We start from the raw sequence: 27347 nt of genomic DNA on the forward strand, positions 1-27347 counted from the left end.
GGACAGGAAGTGGCCTACCCACCCGCCTTGAATTCCTCACAATAAAACAAAGTAATAATATCATTTTTTCTTTTATTCTACAATGCGTTTTCACTGTAGAAATTGTAAAATATACAAGAAACTTTAAAGAAATGCAAAACTCGTTAATTTCACCTTCCAAAGACATCCCAATCAAGACTTTCCGTACTTTATTCCCCCTCTATGCAAAATAAGTGTTGTCATTAGAATAGCTAACAGGCGCAAGATGGGGGAGGCCACTGTTAAAACCCCCTACACGCTTTGTCACCTCTTCCTCTCGGTTCCATTACGACTAGACCAACCGGCAAGACTGACTTTGCCCACGTGTCAGGGAAAGTCCCTACCTTTGGCATTTGCCGACCTCGCTCGCCGCGGCACGGCCTCTAGGAGGCGCTGCCGTGGACGCCGAGGGGAAGGAAGGGAAGCGCGAAAACGCGATAAAGTTTGGCCACCGCCGCTGCCCGTAGCTGGCGTCCCAACATGGCGGCTCCCCAAGATGTCCACGTCCGGATCTGTAACCAAGAGATTGTCAAATTTGACCTGGAGGTGAAGGCGCTTATCCAGGTACTCATTCCCGGGACTCCTGCTCTAGCAGCCCTAAACCCAAGCTCCCCTGACCTGGGAATTCGGCGGGCTCATCTCCGAGGTCGTTGGTCCCGCCCGATGGCTGATTTCCCCCTGGCTAATCCCCTACTTGGTCAGGTCCCTTGATTCTCTATCCAAGTGCCCTTTGCTCATCCTCCTCCGGGCGTCCTGCTTGTCCCACACCCTACTCAGGCTTCCCCACTTGGTTTCTCCTGGACCACCTCCCAACACACCTGTCACCTGCTTGACCCTACCTTCTGCCACTGCCCTGCCCAACAGCTGGTGGTGTCCTTGAGGTCACTAGCCCCGCTCCGGCTGTCCACGTCGCTAGTTCCCGTGCCCCCTGGCACCCAAGCCTCCTAGTAAAGGACGCATCATGTGAAAGGAACGTAATCTGGGCATTGGTTGTGATTTTGTACGTGAAAAAATCGTGTAACCTGCCAAGACCTGGATCATTAGGAAGATAGTGGCAAAACCGCGACCCAGACGGGCAAAGTCGGTCTACAGAAGGGACGAGAAAGTCAGTACATTTAACAGATGGGGTAATTGGTGCCTTTGCCTTAAGCCATTTTGGGGAGAAGACTGTAAGGCAATAAACCAGTTGGCATAGGCAAGAGTCAGGAATGAAGAAATGGTTCCTTGAATTTAACAAAAAGAAGCCAAGAGTTTAAACCTTGGTTTTAAGCAGATCGTTTCTATTTCCAACAAATGTTACTAAACACTGCAACTAACTGTGGCTAAAAGAAAGGAAAGTAGGGCCTCCCCGGGGGCGCATTGGTTGAGCGCTGGGTTGCGAAGCTGCCAGCAGCTTCTGCAGCGCCGGTTCTATCCCCGGCTGCTCCCCGGCCACTGGAGGAGGGTCCCGCCTGGCGCGCAGACCTCTCCTGCCGCCCGCTGCTCCCCTCAGCAGTGTACCTCGGTCCTTCTGCCTGCTCTGCTCCCCGCTCTGGCTCTGGTGAATCCTCTCACCCTCCCGCGCTTCTGACGGTACCCACTATTCGTATAAATAAATAAATCTTTAAAAATAAATAAAAGAAAGGAAAGTAGGGCTGCCCATGGAAACCAGATGCGTAATAAACCCAGTTAGTGAATGGTGCCAGGAAATGTGATTTAATGTGTAAGCCAGAGAACAAGTGAGGAAACTTGGCAAACATTTACAATTGAGCTTTACTTCTCCCATGTTCAAATGCAAAACTTTTGGGACAATGTTAAAAACATAAACATAGGAATCACACAAATAAAATTGCCTTTTTGGATAACCTAATTTATGTGTAATAGTCATTATAACCGTCTTTTAATATATCTAATATATTGTGAATTACATGATAAAATTGCTTAAGCCCCCTTTTGAACTCTAATATTTGGGTTCTTGTGGTTGCTAATGAGAAGCATTGAGTATAAATGTGTTTCAGCTCCTATTCTGAACATTCTACATATATGCATGTTCTATTAGTCAGGTCATGTCTTAATGCAGCAACTGAGGCTTATTTTTTAAACCTTGGCTTAAAGTTCACAGAGAACTGAAGTCTTTTTATTTTTTATTTTTTTAAAGATTTATTTACTTATGCATACAAGAACTGGGGTACAGGCCAGAGGTGTGGGAGGTGAGAAGATTCACCAGAGACAGAATGGGGAACAGAACAGGCAGATTGACTGAAGTACACTGATGAGGGGAGCAGTGGGCGAGACAGGAGAGGTCTGCTGTGCCATGTGGGTAGCTCCCTGACTGGGGATCAAACTCTTGCTGCAGTGGCTGCGAATAGCTTCATAGGTTGCGTCTTAACCCCTTGCGCCACCAGGGAGGCCCTGAAGGTTTTTTTTAAAGGTCACTCATCAAACAGATTGCTGCAGTCAGGGTTTTAATCCACATAGTCTGGTTCTTGACTCTACCTTAAAAACTTGGCTGGTAATATGAATGACTTGAAGCAAATTACCAGTCTACCCTGGAACATATCTGTGAACACTGTGATTTATAATGGATGGTTTATAAAATCAGATGGAAGAAATTAATCATAAGAAGTTCATCTGGTCATACAATGCCAGGAGTTTAGCACCCGGTTTTCAAGTTGGAAAGATCTAAAATTATAGTCTGACTTTTGGATGTCATGTATACTTTTCACCTTTTGTATTGGCCTGGTGACATATTATTAAGTGTTTGGAACTAATAAATCAAGACAAAATTGTTTTCTCTCTGCTTTTATATTACTTGCTTAAAAATCTAAAGCAGAATGGGAAAAACGCAAATAGTAATGTTCTTGCTTGTGTTGTAGAAATAAACAGCAAATATCAGGATGAATCACAGCTAGTAGGCCACCCTTAGATGTGTCTAAGGTCTAAGGTGTAAGCTGTCACTATAGATAGTGTCCTTTCATTTCATTGCCTTGGCAAAGACCCCCTCATCTCTTCAATGTCTCCTAGGATATTCGAGATTGTTCAGGACCATTAAGCGCATTGACTGAACTGAATACTAAAGTGAAAGAGAAATTTCAACAGTTGCGCCACAGGATACAGGTGAGTGGCCCCAATCTGAGATGCTAAGAATGGGTAACAATAAAGGGGTTCGGTTGTGGGACTTACCTCCACCCGAGAGCTGTCTAGGATCTTCAGTAAATATTTGGAGAGTGAAGATACTTTACTCACCTACCATTTAGGTGAAAATGCAGATTACTGCATTTTGAATGCAGATTACTGCCAGATCTGTTAACGAGTACATGACAGGTACACCATTGCCTTTGGAACTTCTCAATTTGAAAACTCTGAGGTCGCTTGAATTACTTCCTTTTCTGTACCACTCTCTTCACTCAATCTCTACTTACTAACCCATCTCCAGTGCCTCCTGGTTTTTATCATGCTGTCACTGCCCAGCCTCTTCTGTTTCTGTATTCACTGGACAATTATAGGCACATATAACACTTCTAAACTCAACTCTGCTGTATGTGCTGTCTCAAAAATCAGTAAAGTGAGAAGTACCAGTTTGAATGTATTAGGTGTTTCTGCTGTGGTGCCCTCAATGAGGATAAGATGAGTGTATGATCTGCCCAGCCCAGATGGGTCTTGGCACCAGCCTTTAGACTTGTGTGTTTCAAATGACATGGGCTCAATTGCCAGCCAGTAGCTCCATTGATGCTTTAACAGAAGAAGATTGTCTATTCCAAGGCTGATAGAAAAACTAGATTTTCAAGGGTACTTATGAAAATATGCTGTTCTTGCCATAGGAGTTCACTATAGAATTTCAGCAATGTCATTGTGCATAGCTGATCTCTTTCTGCCTCCATTCCCAGCATTGATTTAATCTATTAAAAATTGTTTTGAAAGGCTGTTATTTTCACATGTTTGTGAATATTGGCATACAGTGAAAAATCTGTTATGCTTCTAATTTGTTCTCTGTTCCCCTCCTCCAAACAGGTAACCACTTTTATTTGTTACTTAATGTATCTTTCTATAGTTTCTCTGTCAGATGCTAAAAAAGGCAAATGTGTTTTATTTCTTTCTCATCTAAAAGGTAACATACTAAAACACCGCTTTTTCAAACTTAAGAAGATTGATTGGAAATCTTCCCATATCAGCAGATATTGTCTGTGGGACTTTTGTTCTCACCAGAGATTTTTGCCAAGTTTCCTAGGATTATCACAAGTCTGAGAACACTTTTTATGTTAACTTCCCCTAATGGAGATTCTGGAAGCATTCTGGGAGGATGAACTTGAACCCCTGCTCAGTGTGAGGTAGCTCCATGTTTATAAATTCTCAGGGGAAATATATTTTATCCCTCTAGCCAGAGCCCACAGCAGAAAAGGACAGGCTTCTATGTTGTTTCTGTGCTGGCTGATGACACTTTCCCAGTTCTCTATTCCACTGAGGGTGCCTCCCACAGTGGGTCCTGGATTTGTGGTGTTCTCAATTCCAATTTTTAGCCTCAAATAGTGTAAGTCTTCATTTTCCTGCCCCTACATGGTCTTTAAAGCCCTGTAGCCTTTTGTTCCCTTCCCAGTCTATAATGAACCTAGGCACAGAGATGGAGAGTGATGAGCACTGAGAAGCAGATAGTAGTTTGCATTTTGCATGATAATCGCAATGTGGGCTCAGTGGTTCCCCACCAGTCATGTGTTCACTTTTCATTTCAAGCACCCCTCACTCCCACTCCAGTGCAGCCACCCATCACTCACAGGCTCTGCGCATAGGCTGACCACTCTGGCTCTTAGGACCTTCTCACTTGGGGCCTTAGGTATTGTCCTTAGTTTCTTACAAACTCAGCTATATATTTAAATGTCTGTTTGTTACCTGGCATTCCCAGGTGGTCTTTGACTGCTGCTCTATGACCTTACTAAAAATAGAAGTGCTGTTCAAAATTTTTATATTGGTTTTTAAAATCATTTTAATATATATTTATTTTCCCCCAAAGGAGCTTGAGCAGTCTGCGAAAGAGCAAGACAAAGAGTCCGAGAAGCAAGTTTTGCTCCAGGAAGTGGAGAATCACAAAAAGCAGATGCTCAGGTAGGCAGGGCCTGGTTTGCCAGCAGCCTCTGCTGGCTCTCTTGCTTCCTGCGAGACTTGTCATGGGTTTGTCTAACAAGCCTGCCTTAATGGTTTCTTTGTCTCATTCATGCACAGACGGAAGGCGGCCTCTAGGTCGGTAATTCCTAAGGGGGATCAAGCAGGGACTATTGAGTCCGTGAAATGGCATAGCTTACAACAGCACATTTAGCATGATACTATATTTTATATTTAAAAAAAAATACCAAAAAATGCCTGCTTTTGTAATATGAGATGCTTTTTTAGCTAGGATACCAGAAAAGGTTCCCTGAAAGGGAACATACTTAAGATGAACCAAACTTTAGAAAGTTTTGATGGGACTTTAAAAAATGAAACAAAACCCAATAAACTTATATTAGGTTAAATAAAATTCAGGTTATCATTTAATCCTTGCTTGTTCAATTAAAGGTGTGTGCTATTTCTGGGTATTTAAGTGAAAGAGGTTTAACTTTTCCAACAAAATTGTCTGTTGACTTGAAACAGTACCTGTCACTCTGCATTTGACTTTTGCATCATAAAGGTTCAATTAAAGAGAGGGTTGTTGTTGCAAAAATATTTAGAACTTGGTCAACTTTTCCAATCCTTTGGTAGCCAAGTTGCTCTCTTTAAAAATCCCTGCTAGGTTCTCGTAGGATTTTCCTTCCTTCTTGTTAGTTGGTCTGATTCTGCCGGATTCGTATTTGTCTGTGGCTTTGCTTCTGATGTGAGTAATTCTCCAGCGTCAGCCTCGCCCACAACAGCTGTGTTTATAACACCTGGCATTCAGGGGGAGAGGGGGAGCGGTAAAGATTGTATACGAATCATGTCAAACTGGACACCTGATCCTGGCTGCACCTCACCTTACCACTCACAAATAGCAAGGTGACCATCCCACAATGCTATTACAGTGTGTTTGCATAGCCCACAATCAGGAAGGCTCCTTCTGCACTTCTTGAAGAAGTGAAGAACAGCAAATCTTGAAGAAATGGTGAGGAAGACTATCTTGATGATTTTTTTCTGCTTCCCGTAACATACATTGACTGAGCAGCAAAGGGGCCAGACAGTGTTGTTCTAGGAACTAGTGATACAAAGGTGAGGAAAGCTGGATGGTTGAGGAACAGAGGCACTCAGCACACAGGCAGAGCAGTAGGTGCCACAGAGCACTTGATGTTGGGGGTGGGGCTCATGTGCCCATCCAGAGAGCTTGGGTGTTGGGCTGCAGTCTGCAGCCTTGTGGGTTGTTAACAGATGTGTAACCTGGTCAGACTGCTCCCTCTGGCTGCCTAGGGGAGGCAAGAGAGCATCAAGGAGGTGATCTCCAGGGTTCAGAGGGTTTTGGGACATGGAAAGTTTCGGGGGAAGTGCAGAAGGAGCTTGTGGGCCATATCTGGGTGACCACCCCCATCACTGCCTTGCTGAAGGAAAAGCTGTGGTGACTTGAACTGCCAGCCTCGTGGAGTGAACAGGAACTCACCAGGACCCTTGTCATTCTAGCAATCAGGCCTCCTGGAGGAAAGCCAATCTCACTTGCAAGATTGCTATCGACAATCTAGAGAAAGCAGAACTTCTCCAGGGAGGAGATCTCTTGAGGCAAAGGTACGCATCCTTTTGTCTTTCTGGGCCCTGATGATAGACCTGAGAGCAGTTAGCAAGGTGCTAATCCATTGTGGGGAACCCCCTCTTGTTTTCAGCAGAACATTGGTATTTAATTTTATTATATAAGTAATAGTGCTACATATGAAAGAAAATATATGTTTATTTACAGTAAATTGGTAAAATAAAGTATGAATTGCAAAATGAAAATAAACTGTAATATGTTACAGACATTTTAGTATATTGCCTCCTCCCATTGTTTTTCCTTCATAGTTTTTAAAAGATAATTATCATCCCATAAATAAAAATTAGTATCCTACTTTTCTTCATGTAATATTATAACACAAAGATTTCCTGTTTTTTTTTTTAAAAAACTCTATACAAAATTTTAGTAATACATAATGTTCCCTTGTATGAATTAATCCTCTGTGTGTGTGTGTGTGTTTCCATTTCTAGTTTTTCAGTATTATAAATAATACACCAGGGCACTTCTTAGAACATAAGGTCTTTCCACATTTTGAATATTTCCTCTGGAGAGTGTCCCGGGCCTTAGGTGATTGGGTCAAAGGCATGAACTTCTCTAATGTTCCTAATACTTGCTACCGAATTGCTTTGCAGAAGGCAGCACCAGTGTGTGTCCATGCTGTTGGTCTTTCAAACATGTGGTCTGAGCACACCCTGCTGGCATTGACCCTGATCTTTAAAAAAAGTTCTAATTTCATAGAGAAGAAAATGGGAACTCACTTGAAAATGGGACTTTCTTGCAGCCAGGCTTTTGTTGACCCTCCTCCTCCCACTCTGGATCCGTAGGAAAACCACCAAGGAGAGCCTGGCCCAGACGTCCAGCGCCATCACAGAGAACCTCATGGGAATCAGCAGGATGATGTCCCAGCAGGTGCAGCAGAGCGAGGAAGCCATGCAGTCGCTAGGTAAAGTCAGGCCTGAGGGGCAAGCCTCTCCCAGCCACACAGGTTGCAGAGCCCTTGCCCTGGCACCTGCCCCCAGCTCCTCCACTTCTCACTCCCTCTCTTCTGCATGTCTTTTCTTGCTTCTTTGGCAGCGTGGTCTCACTCAGAGATCTTATTTCTCTTACTTCTCTTGTTGGTTCTTATAGTTGTACTAGAAGGTCTTTATACATGTTTTCCCAGCAGAAGCAATCCCAGGGATTCAATGAAAAACAGAGACCAACCTCCCCCGACCCCAGCCCTGTCCTGAGTGTGGGGCTGGCAGGGCTAGGCAGAGGCCTGAGGGTCTATTTTCTATCGGGGCACTGGGGGCCTGTAGGGAATCACTGCCTCAAAAGATGGTTAGTGTATCTGCCACCAGCACTCGGCCTGCGGTCCTACTCTCCCGTGCTGTTTTTCTGTGAGTTCTTTTAAAAGCTCCAGTGAGAAAAAACTGCCTGAGACTATCTGGTTCTCCCTACAGCTTTCCCATGGTGCCTCTCTTGTGATGCAGAAGAGGCTTTCCAGGCTCTTCATATAGGAAAACAGAAGAGTTTACATATGGAATATTTTGTACAATGGCATGGAACATGAACCCCCTTGACCCATCCTGACCTGCTTTAGCAGTTGTCATCTCACAGCCCCTCTGGATTCAGCTCTACCCTCATTGTCCCCCTTCTGGATTATTTTGATACAAATCTCAGGCATCATCCATAAATATTTTTTCAGTGTGTCTCTAAAAAATAAGATACTCTTTGAAACAAACAAAAATCCCCAAAACCATAATATTAGTATCACCTCTAAAACTTATCCATTTGAACTTTTTTTTTTCTCAGAAGCAAAAGGAAAGCAGGGAGCTGGTTCCCAGGTCACTTGTGTTTGAAGCTTAGCTGAGCATATAGGCTTAGAACCAGCCCATCACCTCTCAGCGTGTGTCACCTTCTTGAGTGCATCACTTCTTGGAGCGTGTGCTGTGGGTGCCGTCCAAGCCTGGGGAGACCCCTGGGGACCCTGAGAAAGAGGAACCCAACTGGCCTGATCTAGGACTTTTGTGCTCTGACATGGGTGGCAGGATGCATAGATCAGGACCAGACAACAGACTTTTTTTTTTTTTTAATTTTTTTTTTTAACATTCTGATTTATATATTGTGATCACCACATTTCTGATATTCTTTTTTTTTAAATAATAAATTTTATTTTTATATTCCCCCATACAATTGCAAATGCCCCATTCTGACCCCAATCCTTCCCCTCCCGCCCCCCCCCCAAAAAAAACTGTCTCTGGTTCATAGTTTCCAGACAATAGACTTAATGGCGAGAATGGTGTATGGATGCCGACGGAGAGTTGTTCTTGAGACACATTTTGCAGGAAGAGCAGGCCATTGGAGAAAGGATGCAGTTCTTTATCCTCTCCTTGCAGATCACAAATTTAGCTTGACTTAAAAACCTATTAAGACCATGGTATTTTCCAAAAGTGTAAAAGGGATATGGTGTCTGGAGTTGGCAGCAGATTCCTAGGACCGGGAACATGGGGCACAGGATTGCCAGGGAGAGTTGGGGAGTCTTTGCTATAGGGGTGATGGGCACGTGGCTTTTCATGACACTTTTCTGCTTTTGTGATGGTTTAAAACTGTCTATAATATGATGTTTAAAAGGAGAGCCTACTAGGCTTTTGCTGAACACGTTCTCCAGGCAGCCAGTCTGGAGAGAGAGGGAGGGAGAGGAACAAGAGTGGTTCTGTTATGTGAAAGCTTTACCCTCCTACCCCTTGTCTTTTTCACAGTGCTGCTCTGTTTCCTCTGCTAACTTCTTTGATTTTCACTAACTTTTAATTTTTTGAAAAGGTAAACCATGTATTATGTGAGTAAGGGCAAGAATCTTAAGACAGCACTATCCACTAGAAATAAAATGAGCCAGTTTTCTGGTAGGCACATTAAAAAAGTATAAAGAAATATGAAATTAATTTTAATAGTATATATATTGAATATTATTTATTTATATAAAATTTACATCATTGTTCATTTTTGTACAATGTTTGCTTTTTCCTCTTAGATGTAGACCCCATAGAATTCCCACCACCAATTCAGCCATGCACCATGGCCATAGTCCCCTGTGCTCTTCCCTTTCCTGTTCTGATCCTTTTACCTCCATCTCCCACACAGAATGTCTCTGATTTATATTTGCCTGCCAGTTTTTTTTTTTTAAAGATTTATTTATTTATTTATACAAGCACTGGGTACAGTCAGAAGCGTGGGAGGGTGAGAGAATTCACCAGAGTCAGAGCGGAGAGCAGAGCAGGCAGACTGACGAAGTACACTGCTGAGGGGAGCAGCGGGTGGCAGGAGAGGTCTGTGTGCCATGTGGGACCCTCACCCGGTGGCCAGGGATCAAACCAGCGCTGGCAGCTTTGCAACCCAGTGCTCAACCGCTGCGCCTCTGGGGAGGCCTGCCTGCCAGTATTTTTAGTTGTTATTTTTTCCCCTGATCCCTTATTTGGTTCCTCTATATTCCTCCTATAAGTGAAACCATCCAGTATTTTTCTTTTTCCTTATGACTTATTTCGCTGAGTATAATCCCTTCTAGCTCCATCCATGTTGCTGTGACTGGCATTAGAGTATCTTTTTTGATTGCTGAATAGTATTCCATTGTGTATATATACCATAGCTTCTTGATCCAGCCATCTATTTTTGGGCATTTGGATTGTTTCCATTTCTTACCTATTATAAATAATGCTGCAATAAATGTAAGGATGCAGGTATCCTTTTGAATTAATGTTTTTGTGTCCTTTGGGTAGATTCCTAGGAGTGGAATTGCTGGGTCATATGGAAGCTCTACCGTTAGTAGGTTGAGGAATCTCCACACAGCTTTCCATAGTGGTTGGACCAGTTTGCACTCCCACCAGAAGTGCAGGAGAGTTTCTTTTTCTCCACATCCTCGTCAACATTTCTTGTTGCTAGTTTTTTTAATATGCATTGTTCTCACTGGTGTAAGGTGGCATCGCTCTTATTTTGATTTGCATTTCCCTGATTATAAGGGATGTTGAATATTTTTTCCTATGCCTGTTGGCCATTTGCATTTCCTCATTGGAGAAGTATCTTTTTAGCTCTTCTGCCCATTTTTTGGCTGGATTGTTTACTTTGTTTTTGTTGAGTCGTGTGAGTTTTTAGTAGATCTTTGTGATCAGTCCCTTATCAGTTGTATGGAGTGCAAAAATTTTCTTCCAGTCAGTAGGGTGCCTCTTTGTTCTGGCTGATGTCTCTTTTGCTGTACAGAGGCTTTGATGTAATCACAGCTGTTTATCTTTTTTTTACTTTCTTTGCTTTGGGGGATGAGTCTTTAAAGATGATACTGAGATGTATGTCATGTAGTGTTTTGCCTATATTTTCTTCCATGTGTTTTATGGTTTCAGGTCTTATGTTTAATTCTTTTATCCATTTTGAGCTGATTTTTCTGCTTGGTGTGAGGTGGTTGTCTCCTTTCATTCTTTTGCATGTGGTGGTCCAGTTTTCCCAGCACTTGCAATGTTCCATTGCATATTTTTTGCTCTTTTGTAAAAGATTAGTTGTCCATATATGTGTGGCTTTGTTTCTGGACTTTCTATTCAATTCCATTGGTCTATATGTCTGTTTTTGTTCCAGTACCATACTGTTTTAATTATCATGGCTATATAATATACTTTGACGTCTGGGAGTGTGATAGCTCCATTCTCCTTTTTAGTCAGGAGTGCTTTGGCTATTTGAGGTTTTTTGTGGCTCCATATGAATTTCATCAATATTTGTTCTATTTCTTTGAAGAATGTTATTGAGATATTTATCGGGATTGCGTTGAATCTGTAAATTGCTTTCAGTAGGATGGCCATCTTAATAATGTGAATTCTTGCAATCCATGAGCAGGGGATCTTTCCATTTCTTTGTGTCTTCTTTTATTTCTTTTAACAATGTTTTATAATTTTCTTTGTATAGGCCACTCACCTCCTTGGTTAAGTTTATTCCTAGGTATTTGATTTTTTTTTTGTTTCAATTGCAAATGGGATGGCTTTCTTAATTTCTTTTTCTTCAGATGGATTGCATATAGGAAGGCTACTGATTTTTGTATGTTGAGTTTGTATCCTACTACTTTACTAAACTGGTTTATTATTTTAATTAGTTTTTCTGTGGAGTATTTAGGGTTCTCTATGTATGTTATCATATTGTCTGCAAATAGTAATAGTTTTACTTCTTTCCCTATTTGAATTCCTTGTATGTCTTTCACTTGTCTTACTGCTCTGGCTAGGACTTCCAATATTATATTGAAAAGTAGCGGTGAGAGTGGACATCCTGTTTTGTTCCTGATCTTAAAGGCTTTCAGCTTTTCACCATTGAGAATAATATCGACTGTGGTTTTATCATATATGGCTTTTATCATGTTAAGGTATGTTCCTTTTATCCTGAGAATTTCAAGGGCCTTCATCATAAACGGATATTTAACTTTTTCTTTGGAGAAGTCTGATGTCAGCCTGATTGGTTTTCCTTTAAAAGTTATCTGTTTTGGGCCTCCCCTGGTGGCGCAGCGGTTGAGTGCTGGGCTGCGAAGCTGCCTGCATCCAGCAAGGGTCCCAAATGGCGCGGCAGACCTCTCCTGCCAGACCTCTCCTGCCACGCCCACTGCTCCCCTCAGCAGGGTATTTCGTCAGCCTGCCTGTTCTGTTCCCCGCTCTGGCTCTGGTGAATTCTCTCACCCTCCCGCATTTCTGACTGTACCCAGTGCTTGTATAAATAAATAAATAAATCTTTTTTTTTAAAAAAAAAAAAGTTATCTGTTTCTTCCGCCTCATCAGCTTCATTATTTTTTCTTTGTCTTGAATTCATGGAAGCTTTACTATTATGTGTCTTGCTGTAGTTTTCATTGTGGTAATTTGGTATTCCTCTAGCTTCCTGTATGTGTATTTTCATCTCCTTCTTCATGCTTGGGAAGTTCTCTTCGATTATCTCCTTGACTAGTTTCTCGATTCCTTTGTCTCACTCCTCACCATCTGGGATTCCTCTAACTCTTGTATTTACGTTTCTCAAGGTGTCAGTTTTCAAAATGTTTCTTCATTCTTTTCCTTTGTACTTCTCCTTCCTTTTCATTTTTGGTTGTTTTTATATCTGTATCTTCAAGAGAACTGATTACTTCTTCCATTTCATCTCAATTCTGTTTTCATTGCTTTTCCCAGAGTTCTTTAGGTCCTCAATTAATCTTTTGATCTCCTGCATTTCTTTCATTTCCTTTTTTAGGGACTCAGTTTCATTCTTCAGTTTTATTAATTATTTTTCTCATATCATTCTTTTACTTTTTTGTCTTTATGTTTTTCAATCATGGTGATCTTAAATTCTCTATCTGGCAGGCAGAGAAGTTCTTCCATGTCATTGTTGAATTCTGGGGGCTGATTTTTTTTTGTGTGTGTGTGGTGTGTCCTTCCCCAGAGGGCTTGCTTGTTTATTTGCATTTTTCCTTCTCCCTGTTGTTTGTTTTCTAATTTGTTCTATGCTTTGGGCCAGCATCTATTCGGGGTGCTCCTTCTGGGACGTTGGTAACTGGTGGCCAGACTAAGTCTAGCACTGTTATGCCAGACTCCACAAGAATAGTGATGCTGTGTATGGATTGATGGGCACTGTCCCTGAAAATCACTGAGTCTCTGTATTCTGCTGGTCTCTTCTCCTACATGCCTGTCTTAACCTTTGCTGAGCCCTCCCTCTGTCTTTCCTCAGTTCTAGAAGGGGCTTTTGGGGTGCTGGCTTCCAGCAACCCAGCTGGCAGGCCTGCACTTTCCTGGACCCACAGTTCACCTTGATGGCAGAGCCCTCCTTCTCTTCTACTCAGTTCTAGAAGGGGATCATGTGATTGCTGGATTCTATCAGCCTGGCTGGCAGGCCTGCACTTTCCTGGGACCCACAGTTCACCTTGATGGAGGAGTCCTAAATAATATATTTTGTTTATATGTGAAATAGTGCCATCAATATGCAATTAATATTTAAAAATCAAGACACTTTACATTTCTTTTTTTTCTATACTGAGAGATCTTTGTGTGTTTTACACATTGGGCATCACTATCTGGATCAGCCACCTTTGCTGAGCTCAGGATCCACACCTGTCTTATGGCTGCCATGTCACATACCTTGCCCTAGGCAGTGCAGGAGGGACAGACCAGGATAGCTCTCTTTTCTGGCATCCAGTGACCCTCAGCCCCAGCCCCAGCCTCCTCCCCAGAAACACTCACTGTTACCAGTTTCTTTTTGTCTTTCTGAGATCCTCCCAGCACATAGAGCATGAGCAAATTCAATATTATTTACTCTTTATCACATGAATGGAAGCATTTCCAGTAACACTTTCATACCTTGCCCTTTCACCTAACATGTTTCCTTCTGTTCATATTCCTATGATGCCTTGTTGTGCTTTGTAGGAGAATCTTTCCAGGCAAACCTTCCTTGCCAGCATCAAGCCCAGATATTCAGACTTAGAAGTAAATCCAACACCTGATCACATAGGCCTCGAGGGCTCATGCAGTGGCCAGAGCACAGGTGTCATGCCCTTGAAGCTGCAGCCAGTGTCACAGGACTGAAGGACTGATGTATGGGGCTGCAGCAGGCCACAGCCCCCTTGCCTTTCATGCTCCTGCAAAGAGCAGGTCTGACCATCAGGTGCCCTGGCAGGGTATACCTCGCAGGTGGAAAGTTCTGGTGCCTCCCCGCAGAACTCATGGTTGCACATCTCCATAACCTAAGTTAATTTTGTGGCTGGGGCTTTAGAAAGCTGAAGTGAGGCGTCCTTTTCTTGGGGGTGTCCAGGCCACGAACCCTAGCTATGGCCTGTGATGTGGCATGTGAACCACGTCACTCTCTGAGCTGGATGGGACCTGGACAAATGCCTGTGCTTCTGTGTTTGTTCTCTTCCCTCTGCATTGTCTCTGTTCACCCTTGCTCCTGACTCAGAGGCACTAACTTTGGGATGCTGTGTTACTTATACTGGTCTCCCAGCCAGCACAGCCAAGTCTTGGATTGTGTTTTAGTTTCTGAGTCAGTCTCCCTCCTCTTTTGTTTCAGTCAATTCTTCACGGACTATTCTGGATGCAAATGAAGAATTTAAGTCCATGTCGGGGACCATCCAGTTGGGACGGAAGCTTATCACAAAATATAACCGCCGAGAACTGACGGACAAACTTCTTATTTTCCTAGCCTTGGCCCTTTTTCTTGCCACAGTTCTCTATATTGTCAAAAAGCGACTCTTTCCATTTTTGTAAGATCTGAGAGCTGCCAGCTTTTGCCCTTTAAGCTCTTATGTCAGGACCCAGCCCTGCTTCTTGAGTTCAGGGTGGGGTGGCCCCCCAGTCTGCTCCAGAAACTCAGCAGGTGGGATGGAGACACAGTTGCCCAGGTCACTGCAAGTGACTGGCTTGTAAACGAAAGCCAAACAAGGAGAGGGAGGCCTGTCCTGGGGACTTCAAGAGCCGATGGCACTCCTGGTGACTGATGCGCGGGCTGGCAGGCTGGCCTCTGTGATTCCAGGGTGCGCCTCTCTTCCTCTCCCTCTGTGGCCTGGATGTCAGATCTGGTGGAGGCAAGAGAAGAGGAGGCAAGAAGGATGATAAAAACTCATGTTCATTCCTTGAATAAACCGGACCATGTTTAATAAGATGAAGTGTATTTGTTTTATAAGATGGCCCCCTGGGAATGTGTGTATCAGTTTTTGATGTCCAGGTTTCTAGGCCACAGACTTAGTTTATTTGTGCACTCAAAAAGAATTACTAAGCAGCAGCCACATGCAGCATGTTACGGACCTGCCTGTGGTTGCAAACACACTGGTGAAGCAGCGTGATTTCTCCTTAGAGGTGCAGAAAGAACAGGATCCCACAGAATCTTCTGATAGGTAGTCAGGCATGCTACCATTGTGCTGCTGGCCCACCGCCCCACAGACTCAAGGAAGAGGCGTGCAGACAGCCCCCGCTGCAGGCGCCTCACACTGACAGCTTCTCCTGTTTCTATGCACAGCAGCCGGGCCTGGCCTGGGGTGTGCAGTGTCTCAGGGGCTGGCCCATGCCTTTCTCTTTGAGGTACAGAGCTAAATATAACTAAGGAGAGCGAAGCTAGTGATAAGCTGAGGCCTGTCTGGGCCTGAGTCCCATTGAGGCCAATGGGATAGGGCCTGGGCTGGGCCAGATTGGAAGATGTTAGTGATCCCTGTGCCTTAGGCCTGGCTGACATGGTGGCTGAAGTCCCCACCTCCCCCACTATTTATAGCCCCTGAGGCCCAGGGAAGGGTCATGTGAAGGCAAAGGGGGAGAGGAAAGAAAGTGGACTGGGAAGCCTGGCTCTGACCTGGTCGGAGTATTGATTTTACTCATAGACACATGATAGTGGGCATATTACCTCAGTCACAGGCCTCAATTTCCCCACCTGTAAAGAAGGGGGTGATAGTCCACATGGACCCTCATACGGTCAGTTAGAAGGTAAAGCAGCAAGTACAGCTTCTGTCTGCCTGAGCAAACAGACTCAGTTCCCAAATGTACCCACAAACAGCCAGGGGCTTTGGGGGAAGCCGGCTTAGCCATTGGGAGTTCTGTTTGGATGTTTGAGCAGAGGGTACAAGAGTTAAAGGCCTCAGGAAGTGCCAGTCATCAGGGACCAAGTTATAAGCTGCCTGACTAATGAGTAGGTTCTGAGTTAAAGTATATGTGTGTATAAAACTCTTTATATATAGCAGCCTTAAACAATTTCAAACTGCAGAAGACACTCTGTAAATTGTGCACGCTTATATCTTATTTATAGTCAAATTAAAACAGAATAAAGCACAGATGGGAAATTCCCACTCAGATTCCAGCTGTAAGTGCAGCAGATGGATGTCATCAAGTTAGGATTTTCTTGTCTAACATTTTTCTTTACTACTTCCTGTTCATTGTCAACATCCTCCTCGAAGTATGGAAATGAGTGGACTCGGTACTCCCTAAAAATTTTCCCTTTAACACATTATTACTTTCATTTGCCTCCCTCCCAAAATAGGGTTGGAGGAGACCCATTTTGAAATGTCATTTATAAAGTATTTTACACCCTAAATCAGCTAAACCAGAGTGAAGTCTTCCCCACGCTGGCTGGCTCTGCAGGAAGAGGCCATGTCCACATTCGACCATGAGGGGGCAGTGTTCACACTCACTGTGGGTTTGCTGCATGTAGGCGTGTGTCAATCAGTCCCTATTAAATTCCCTTAGGATTTTTTTTTTTTAATATACCAGTTAAAGTAAAACAGCTTATATTCTACATTTAAACTAGCTGCTTAGGAATTGAAAGTGGAGCAGTCATCAAGAGATCTTTCATTTAAAAAGTGTTTACTGAGTATTTGCTTTGTGCCAGGCACTCTTAGGGACTCACAGTGAGCAGAGCAAAGATTCCCTGTCACCATGGAACTGACAGTATGTGGGGAGGGTGGGCAAATGATAAGAAACATGTGAAGTCATTTGTTAAGTTAGAAAGCACATGTTTTGGGGAGGAAAATAGAACAGGAGATGTGGAATGTAGGTATGGGAGCAGGGTGGCAGTAGTAAGTACGATGGTCAGAGTTGGCCTCACTGAGGAGGTAAGATTGGATAAAGACTTGAGGCAAGCCCATAGGGATGTATGGAGCAGATTCTACGCAGGGACCAGCTAGAGCCAAGGCTTAATGTGGGAGCACCTTAGGTACAGCACCTGTGGTTTCTTTTTTTAATTTTAATTTTGGGAGTTACATTTTTGCTCTTACGTATGTGTACATGTTCCTCTCACCCTCCGCAAAACCACCTGTGCCCACACCCCACCTGCCTTCCTACTCCCTGTGCCCTGTGGTAACCATTATATTCTTTCACTGAGTTCAGATACAGTGATTTATAATGGGAAATATGTATTTGGTTTTGGTCCCCATTCTTGGCTGAGAATTCCTAAAACCCTGAATTTTCCTGAAATGAGAGTAATAAAGGTTATGTCCATGAGGTGATTTGGGGGGGGCATGCCTAAGTATGGGGACCTGTTGCCCATGAAGTCAACCATGTGATTGGGGGCAGAGACTTTCAGCCCCTCCTCCTACTTACAGGCAGGGGAGAGGGTTTGGAGATTGAGTTCAATCACCAATGGCCAATGATTGAATAAATCATGTCTATTAATGAAGTCTCCCTAAGACCCCCCCCCCAAAGGATGGGGTTACAGGGCACTTCTGGGTTGGTGAACACATGGAGATTCAGTGAGAGTGGTGTCCTGAGAGCATGGACGCTCTGTACGCTTCGCCCCACACTTTGCCCTGTGCAGCTCCCCTATCTGACTGAGCTTTCATTAAAAACAGAAATCTAGGAAGTAAAATGTTGCCTTGAGTTTTGTGAACCACTCTAGGAAATCAATAAAAGCCATGGAGGAGGGGGTCATGTGACCCTTTGATCTATAGCTTGTGGTCAGAAACACAGGTGATAATCTAGACTTGTGATGACTGCAGTGTGAGTGGGCGGCAGTCTGGGAGGACCCTATACAATCTCCAGGTAGGTGTTGCCGGAATTACATTGAATGTACCTGTTGGGGTTGGATGGGGAAAACCCACCCACAGGACCTGGGTGTGGAATCAGAGCATAGCTGGTATAGGTGAGGAATAGCAAGGAAACCAGTGTGTACTCACACCTGTGAGGAGTTCAGAGAGACAGTGGGGGGCAAAATCACCAAAGGCCCTGTAGTTCTTTGGAAGGATTGGCTCTGGACCCCGAGGAACATGGGGTGCCACTGGAGAACTTCGGACAGAGGTGTGACTTGATAGCAAAGTGAAGAGGACACAGGCAGAGTGGGGAGACCAGGCAGGAGGACAGTTGTAGATATGCAGATGGCCGACTGCCGTGGAGATGTGAGAAGGTCATATTCTGGAAGTATTTTAAAGATAGAACAACAGGTTAGGCTTTTCTGAAGGAATGGGTGTCATTCTTGAAGCAATTAGGAAAAGACACTGTGAGGTTTGGGGCCCAAATGACAGAAGGAGCTAGAAGATCAGGAGTTGGGTTTGGACACAGTGTGTGAGTTGTCTGTCACATTCGAGTCAGATGGCTGGTAGGTAGGTGACCATGCAGATGTGGGGTTTGTGGGAGCAGTCAGGGCTAAGGAAGTATACATTTGGAAGCCTCTGGTATGTAGGTGTAATTTATTTTATATTTTTTAAAGATTATTTATTTGTGCATACAAGAACTGGGATAGAGGCCAGAGGTGTGGGGAGGGAGGTGAGAGGATTCACCAGAGACAGAGTGGGGAACAGAACAGGCAGATCCACTGAACTACACTGCTGAGGGGAGCAGCCAGGGATTGAACTCATGTTTCAGTGGCTGGCTTTAGTGTGAGAGCGCTGTCTTTAACCCCTGTGCCACCAGGGAGGCCCCTCTAGATGTAATTTAAAGGTGTGAGGTTGGGTGAGGTCACCCAGAGGCCTGAGTAGAGATAGAGAATCAATCATGGCCCTTGGCATTGAGACGGAGAGGGAATGACCAGAGACGGCATCCACACTGAGGATACCTCCCGGGGAGCCTAGCTGGTGTGTTAATCCCCAAGAAAGGAGATTTTCAGATCTTTGAGAGTCTGCATTCCTAGACAAACACTGTATGAATTCACTCATGTATGGTGTATATAGAAAACAAACAAACTTAGATGAACTAAATAAAACAAAAATAAACATTTGGATGTTCCCAGAAGGGAAGGGGCCAGGGGGTGGGGTACATCGGGACAAAGGGGCAATGGTCTGGTGAAGGATAGAGTTGGACATTTAGCAGTGAACTTTTTTTTTAAAGATTTATTTATTTATACATATAAGAGCGGGCCAGAGGGGTGTGTGTGTGGGGGGGTTCACCAGAGACAGAGTGGGGAGCAGAACAGGCAGACTGACTGAAATACACTGCCGAGAGGAGCAGCGGGTGAGTCAGGAGAGGTCTGCTGTGCTATATGGGCAGCTCCTTGGCCGGGGATCGAACTTGTGCTGCAGTGTCTGCGCATAGCTTTATAGTGCTGAGACCTAATGCCTTGCGCCACCAGGGAGGCCTGCAGTGAACTTTTGTAATAAATACACATGCTGGTTTTCAAGGATGCACCCTCATTTTCAAGGATGCAACACATCGTAATACAATGTTACCTCAATTAAAATATATATATATATTCATTGTTGTCTTCATTGTCATCACTTCCTTGTCATCAAAAGCATCGAATATTTGTCAAGTTTCCGTTGTGTGTAGACACCCAAGGCCTGCACAGAAATGTGGGGACCCTGGTCTTTAAGGACCACACAGATGGCAGTGGTGCCTGTGCACTGGGTCCCTCACAGTTGGGGGATGCTCTTCTGGGATAGGACATGGAAAGTCTTGTGTCCCCTTGAGCAGTGATTCTGTCCTTCCTTCTTTTTACTGCCCAAGCCTATGCCACCTGTCTCACCTCCTTACCTCCTACTCCCTTGTCTACTCCAGCTTGGCCTTCGCTGCCATTCCGTGACAGAGACAACGGCATAAAAAGGGGAGATTCGATATTCCCTGTCCCAGCTAATGAGGGCCGGAGCTGAGCAGCCAGGTGAACTACATAACATGGAAGAGAGGTGGGCTCAAGAGAGAGGAAGAGCAGGGGAAGTGGGAGAAGAGATGGGAGAACACTTGGAGAGACAGGAAGAGAACATGTGGGGAGGCTGACAATGGCCATGACCTTGATTTGTTTTGATTCTGCTCCTTTTGTCCCAGGCTGGCCTGGCCCCTTCTGCCTCTTTCCTATGGGTCCCTGTCAGAAGGCCCCTTAGACTTGTGGAAAGCTACACTTGATCTTAGCCAAAAGGCCGAGAAGCGATAGACTTGTGGAAAGCTTTCAGGGCTCAGTGGCCCTGCTTGGGGCCAACCTGCTTGCCTGGGCATTTACCCACAAAGGAAGGTGTAACTTTGGGTGTTTTATTTGAAATATTCTTTCTTCCCTCTCTGCATATATCAGTTCTACTAAAAATCACACTTAATCTTTGTGCTTTGTCTCTGTGGTGGATGGCAGAATTCTTTTAGACCATGCAAGTTTGGGGGTGCCAGCGTAGCCCTGTCTGCCCACTAACAATTCATCTCTCAGAACAAGCCTTGTTGAGGTCATCAGTCACCTCCAGGCTGCTCATCTGAGGGCCTTTGCCCCCACCTGACCTCATCTCTCAGTAGATGTTGACCAGTTGGTCACATTCTTAGAAACCTTTCCTGTGGAGAAGAACACACGCGGTTTTCCTTATGCTCCTCTGGCAACCCCTTCTCACACTTCTGTGTTCATCGTCTATTTGGCCTTCCATGTTGGCTTAGACCTTGTTTCCTCTTCTCCCGGGTATATTCCCTCACAGGCGAGGCCGTCCACAGGTGAGCTGTAAGCCTCACCTCCAGGTTCACCACCAGATGCCCAAAGTTCTGCCTCCACTGCAGACTTCTCATTGCAGGCTGTCACCTCCACGCAGATGTCTGCAGGCGTCTGCTTCTCAGCCTGCCTGACCTCTCCCTCCCGCGCACCCTGGCCCTTCTCCAGGTTTCCCTCTCCTCCCCGACACACCTCTCATCACCCATTCCTAGGTCCCTCTTCCCTTCACCAAACCCCTCTCCCCTTCGCCTCCATCCCACTGGCCCAGGAAACAAGACTTCACAACAGATGCCCATCAACATCATTCTGGAAAGAAGGCACCGATAAATCAGTTGGTGAACTTTGGCTAAAAAGGCCCATCTGGAGGGCGTTTCACAGGGTGACTCAATGTGGAGATGCCTCCAAGGAAACAAAACAGTAAAAAATAAGAAGGGAGCAAAATGTAAAATAAGTTGTCTTCCGTCTTGGTGATGGTGGTCTCCCCTGGGGCCCAGGCTGAGGCTTTGCCCAAGCTGTATTTCTTCCCTAAGCAAGGGCAGAATAAAAATAGCTGGGGGCTAATCTAAGAGATACCAGCCGGGAGTCTCAGTGGTGTTGTCAGGAATGAAGGGCTGCAGGCTGGGGTGAGGAAGGGGAAAGGGACAGTGGGGGTGGGTGTTATCGACCCCCCCCCCTTCTGTCTCGCTTGCTGCTCAGCTCCTGTGGTATCGGCCAACTTTCATTTTCAATGGACCACAGGGCACAGTGGTCAAAACTGTGACCTTTGATGGCAAGGAAGTCTGGGTTCCATTGTCCTCTTCCTGACGTTGGGCCCCAGGTCAGGACTGTCCCCCGTGTGGGTTCCTCACAGGGAACATAGGGACAGCCACCAGCCTTGGCCTCTTAGGGCCACTGGGAACCTTAGAGGACAAAGCTTATGCCAAGATCTCACCTGGGGTCCCTCACACAGTGACCTTATGGCCTCTGTCTTCATTCGCAGACCTAAGTGGGGTGGTCTCTTCCCTTCTCTCTTTGGGGCTTCATTTTGGGGAATGAGTACTTAGGCAAAGAAGATGCTGCGATTGGCAAGAAATCAAGAGCCCAGGATGGAGTAGAGTTTCTCAAATGGCACAAGGGCTGAGTGGGAGAGAGCAGGCCATCTTTCCCAATCCATTCAGAAAAAAGAAAAAAAAGTCAATGAGTCGAATTAGCTCCGTATAAAAATCTTCGCTTCCCAATGCAACTTGCCCCTTTATTGAGATATAATTGACACTTAAAGTTAATTAAGTTTAAGGTATCAAGGTTGTACATTTGTGATTATACATTGCAAAATGATTACCACTGTGAACATATTGTAAGATTTTATGCCCTAGCAGGCAAGAGAGCAAAGCCATCTGCATACACTTCAAGTGTGAATAGCCTTCATCTGCAGCTGATGCAGGAATTCTGCTGCCTGAAGGTAAAGTCAGTCTCTTCCACTGAGCACCAAGGAGCCAAATAAAGAACATCTAACAATAGTTACCTACCCAGCCTTTGCATCTCTACAAGAATCTAGAAAGGAAGAGATCAAATCTTGCCTTGACTTCCATCAGCCTGTTTTCAGGTCAAAATAACTTAAAACAGAAGCCTCCTGTAGAGAATAATTACATTCTCAATGTAGTGACTCATGTTCCTACCTATATAAACTAAATTCAAGCTTATGTTTATTGGAACAGTGCTCATGGAATGAAATCTGTTAGCCTGCTTCTGGGGTTCAAATCCTCCTTCTAAATTATCTAATAATCTCTTTGTCTAACTATTGTTGAGACTTTATTTCCTGTTAACACCACCATAGTATGAGTTACCAACTCCATCCCTTCACCTTGCTACCATTTTTTGTGTATGTGGTGAGAGCACTTGAGATCTTGAGATCTACTCTTTTAGCAACATTCACATATACAGTACAGTGTTATCAGCTATAATTGTTAGGGGGAAAAGGATGTCCTAAAGCTAATTCCATATAGGCTTTGTGGACTCCACCCCCACCCCAGGTCAAAGCCAAAGACACTGGGAACTCCAAATCCCATCACCACCAAAGGGAAGGTGGCTGGGACCTGAGGGTGGGGTTAAGCAGCCAGGTGTGGTATAAAGCCAGACACGTGGGCTTTGGAGGGGATCCCCCATGTTTGGCTCTCCGCCAGCTTGAAGCTTCCGGCCAGCTCTGAGAGTGACTTTGGGTTTCCGGGTCAGCGAATCAGGTAGGAAGCATTAAAGACTTTATTTCCCTATTTTCTCCCTGAGTTGTACATTTCCTCATTTCCCTTTCCCTTTTAAATAAACCTTTTATTAACCTTTTGTGTGTGCCTGCAGTGGAGTGTTAATAAGTCCCTTTTAAGCGCGCAGGTGAGGGCCCACAGCAGGCAACCCGTTTTATTTTATATCAGGGTTTCCCTATAACATAATCACTGTGCTTTAATTACAGCTGCAAAAGTTTTAATCTTATAACTAGAAGTTTGCACCCTTCAAGCTACATCTCCATTTCTCCCACCTCTCAGCCTCTGGATACCACCACTCAACTTTTTATTTCTATGTGTTGATAAATTTTATTTTATTTTATTTTTTTAAGATTTATTTATTTATTTATACAAGCACTGGGTACAGTCAGAAGCGCGGGAGGGTGAGAGAATTCACCAGAGCCAGAGCGGGGAGCAGAGCAGGCAGAAGGACCGAAGTACACTGCTGAGGGGAGCAGCGGGCATGGCAGGAGAGGTCTGCGTATCATGCGGGACCCTCGCCCTGTGGCTGGGGATCAAACCGGCGCTATGAGGCTACGGGCAGCTTCGCAGCCGAGTGCACAACCGCTGCGCCACCGGGGAGGCCCATGTGTTGATAAATTTTAGAGTCCACATATAAGTGATATTATACAGTATTTGTCTTTCTCTGACTTATTTCACTCAGCATAATGCCCTCCAGTTTCATCCATGGTGTTACAAACGGCTGAATAATATTCTGCTCAGTGTATATGCACTTGTGTACAAACACACTACATCTTCTTTATCCATTCACTGGTTGAAGCTAAGTTGTCACCACATCTTGACTATTATGAATAATGCCACATAAACTTGGGAGTGTAGATATTCTTTCAATATCCTCTTTTCATTTCCTTTGGATATATATCCAGAAATAGGATTGCTGGATCATGTGGTTACTTTTTTTTTAATTTTTTTGAGGGCCCTCCAGATCATTACCTATAGTGGCTACCCCAGTTTCCATTCCCGGCAATAGCACTTGAAGGTTTTCTTTTTTCCACATTCTCATCAATGCTTGTCATGTCTTTGTCTTTTTGATAATAATCAGAATCACAAGTGTGAGGTGATAGCTCATTCCTCTGCCCATTTTTAAATTGGGTTTCTTAGTTCTTTTGCCATTTAGTTGTATGATGTTCTCTTTTTCTTATTATTCTTAAATCTTTGTTCTTTCCCTCCAAACTGTCTTTGCTGCTAATGAGCGTTCCTAGATATAATAATCTATAACAAAGCAAATGACTATGAACTGAAAAATGAGGAAATGGCCAGTGAGTTTTAATCTGACAGCTTGATTGGTATGAAAAACAAGAGTGCTCCTGACAGAAATGACAGTTTCTAAGAAACATGTGGCAGCTTCACATTTAACACACTTAGCGTGGAGCCCCCCGAGAAAGACAAAGTCTTTTTGCCGGGAGTTCCTGAAATCCCTCGGCCTTTGCAGCACATCTTGTGTGTGAGATGGGGTGCGCAGGGGTCCCTGATTGGTCCGGTCTGGGTCGCGTGCCCAGCATGGAGGAGGAGTCAGTTCTGCTTCAACCAACCACGGATTCCAAGGCAGAAAGGGCCGGGGTGGGGGTTGTCGATGCCGCTTACACTACACTCTGCAACTTCCCGGCTGCCACCATCTAGGATAGTGATGTGGGGGCCACTGTGGCTACTGCAACCCTGAGGTGGGCCTTTCACAATTTGGTTTGGGGTTTTCACACTAATTTATGGTTTGGAGGAAAAGAACAAAGACTTAAGACTAATGATAAAAAGAGAACATCGTACAACTAAATGGCAAAAGAACTAAGAAACCCAATTTAAAAATGAGCAGAGGAATGAGCTATCACCTCACACTTGTGATTATGATTATTATCAAAAAGACAAAGAAACGACAAGCATTGATGAGAATGTGGAAAAAAGGAAACCTATCAAACCAATTAAGACTGGAGAATGTTTCCATTATAGGAAGGAGGATACTTTTTTTCCTTATTAAGGAAGCAATGTATGTTAATTTCAGAAAAAAATTAGAAAATATATTTAGCCAAAACAAATCCCACCCCCCAAAAAGAATATGAAGCTACAATTCCATTTAGAGAGCTGCCATGAACCATTGGAGGTACATTTTTTAACTTTAAGAGATCGTTTTACTATGATACAGTTAATACACAATAAACTACATGTAAACTATACATTTGATGAGTTTTCACCTATATGTGCCACCAGCGTCAAGGTCACGGGCATATATGTCCGTTATATCCCGTGCAGTCCCGTGACCCTTGTTATCTATTTGCCCTCACTGCTCCTGCATGGCCTCAAACTGACTTCAGGCCGATGCTGAGTTGTTTTCTGTCACTATACACTATTTTGTATATTTGATCATTTTATGTTATGGAGCATACAATATATTTTGGGGTATGTCTCCTTTAATTGTTGGCTTCTTTGATTCAGTATAATTCTTTTGAGTTTCATTTGTACTGTTGAATATATCAATAATTAATTCCTTGTAAACTGGAACAGTCACTATGGAAAGCTGTGTGGAGATTCCTCAGAACACTACAAAATAGATCTAACACGTGATCCAGTGATTCTGCCCATAGGAATCTACCCAAAGGACACACAAAACACTAATTTGAAAGGAAACATGCACTCCTATGTTTATTGCAGTACTATTCACAATAGCCAACATATGGAAACAATCCAAATGCCCAAAATAAATGAATGGATCAAAAAGTTGTGGTTTATTTACACAATGGAATGTTACTTAGCAATCAAAAAAGACAAACTCATGCCATTTGCAGCAAAATGGATAGAGTTGGAAAGGATTATGCTGGCCTAAATTAGTCAGAAGGAAAAAGATAAATACTGGATGGTCTCACTTATATGTGGAATATAGAGAAACCAAACAAAAGGTCAAGAAAAAGTCAAAACTAGCAAGTTGACCATGGAACTGAAGCATACAACAAAGAAGGGGGTGGGAGGAGGGAAAAACAGGGGAGGCATGAACACAAGTGAATATGGTGATGGTTCACAGGTGGTGTGGTGATGGGAGAACTATGGCGACTACAGCAATGTAAGGGCAAAAATGTAATTAATAAAAAAATGAATTACCATGTCAAAAAAATAATTCATTCCTTTTTGTTGCTGTATAGTATTCTGTTATATGGACACACACAGTTTGTCTATCCAAATAGGACAATGGACATTTGGATTATTTCCAATGTTTGCTATTACAAGTAAAGCTGATATAAACATACCTGTACAAGTCTTTGTATAAACCCCTGCTTTCACTTATATAAGCAAAATACCTAGGAGTATAAGGTTGCCTCAGATGATAAGTATAGATTTCACTTTTTTTTTTAAAGATTTATTTGTTTATTTATACAAGCACTGGGTACAGTCAGACGCATGGGAGGATGAGAGAATTCACCAGAGTCAGAGCGGAGAGCAGAGCAGGCGGACTGACTTAACACACTGCTGAGGGGAGCAGCGGGCGGCAGTAGAGGTCTACGCGCCATGTGGGACCCTCACCCGGTGGCTGGGGATCGAACCGGCGCCGCAGAGGCTGCGGGCAACTTCGCAATCCAGCGCTCAACCGCTGCACCACCGGGAAGGCCCGATTTCACTTTTTTTTTTTTTTAAGATTTATTTATTTATGCGTACAAGAGCTGGGGTAAAGGCCAGAAATGTGGGGAAGGGGTGTGAGAGGATTCACCAGAGACAGAGTGGGAAACAGAACAGGCAGACTGGCTGAAATACACTGCTGAGGGGAACAGCAGGCAAGACAGGGGAGTTCTGCTGTGCCATGTGGGTTGCTCCCTGGCCTGCCAGGGATCGAACTTGTGCTGCAGAGGCTGGGGATTGCTTCATAGTGCATTGCTTAACCCCTTGCACCACCAGGAAGGCCCAGATTTCACTTTTTAAGGATCTGATAAACTATTTTCCAAAGTGGTTGTACCACTTTCCATTCCCACTGGCAGTGAGTTCCAGTTATCTTTCATCCTCACCAACACTTGGTGTGGTCAACCATTTAAACTTGAACCATTCCAGTAGGAGTGTGGCAGTATTAATTGTGGTTTTAATTTTGCATTTCCCTA

At 44.1% G+C, this 27347-nt stretch overlaps 1 protein-coding gene across 2 annotated transcripts; it reads left to right on the top strand.

The window, feature by feature from the left end:
* Window positions 1–498: 498 nt before the first annotated feature.
* BNIP1 (BCL2 interacting protein 1) lies at window positions 499–14907 on the top strand (the record flags this gene model as incomplete). 2 transcript variants are annotated; one of them, XM_084244309.1, is made up of 6 exons in its annotated part: window positions 499–582; window positions 3022–3114; window positions 5003–5094; window positions 6607–6708; window positions 7516–7634; window positions 14711–14907. In XM_084244309.1, 6 exons carry the CDS (start codon window positions 499–501, stop codon window positions 14905–14907), a joined length of 687 nt encoding a protein of 228 aa, XP_084100435.1. The 2 variants fall into 2 exon arrangements, with proteins under 2 accessions (XP_084100435.1, XP_084100436.1); XM_084244310.1 differs by lacking the exon at window positions 6607–6708.
* Between the last annotated feature and the right edge of the window lie 12440 nt (window positions 14908–27347).

The sequence above is a fragment of the Talpa europaea genome (genome assembly GCF_964194135.1).
Source record: "Talpa europaea genome assembly, chromosome: 9".
NCBI lineage: Eukaryota > Metazoa > Chordata > Mammalia > Eulipotyphla > Talpidae > Talpa > Talpa europaea.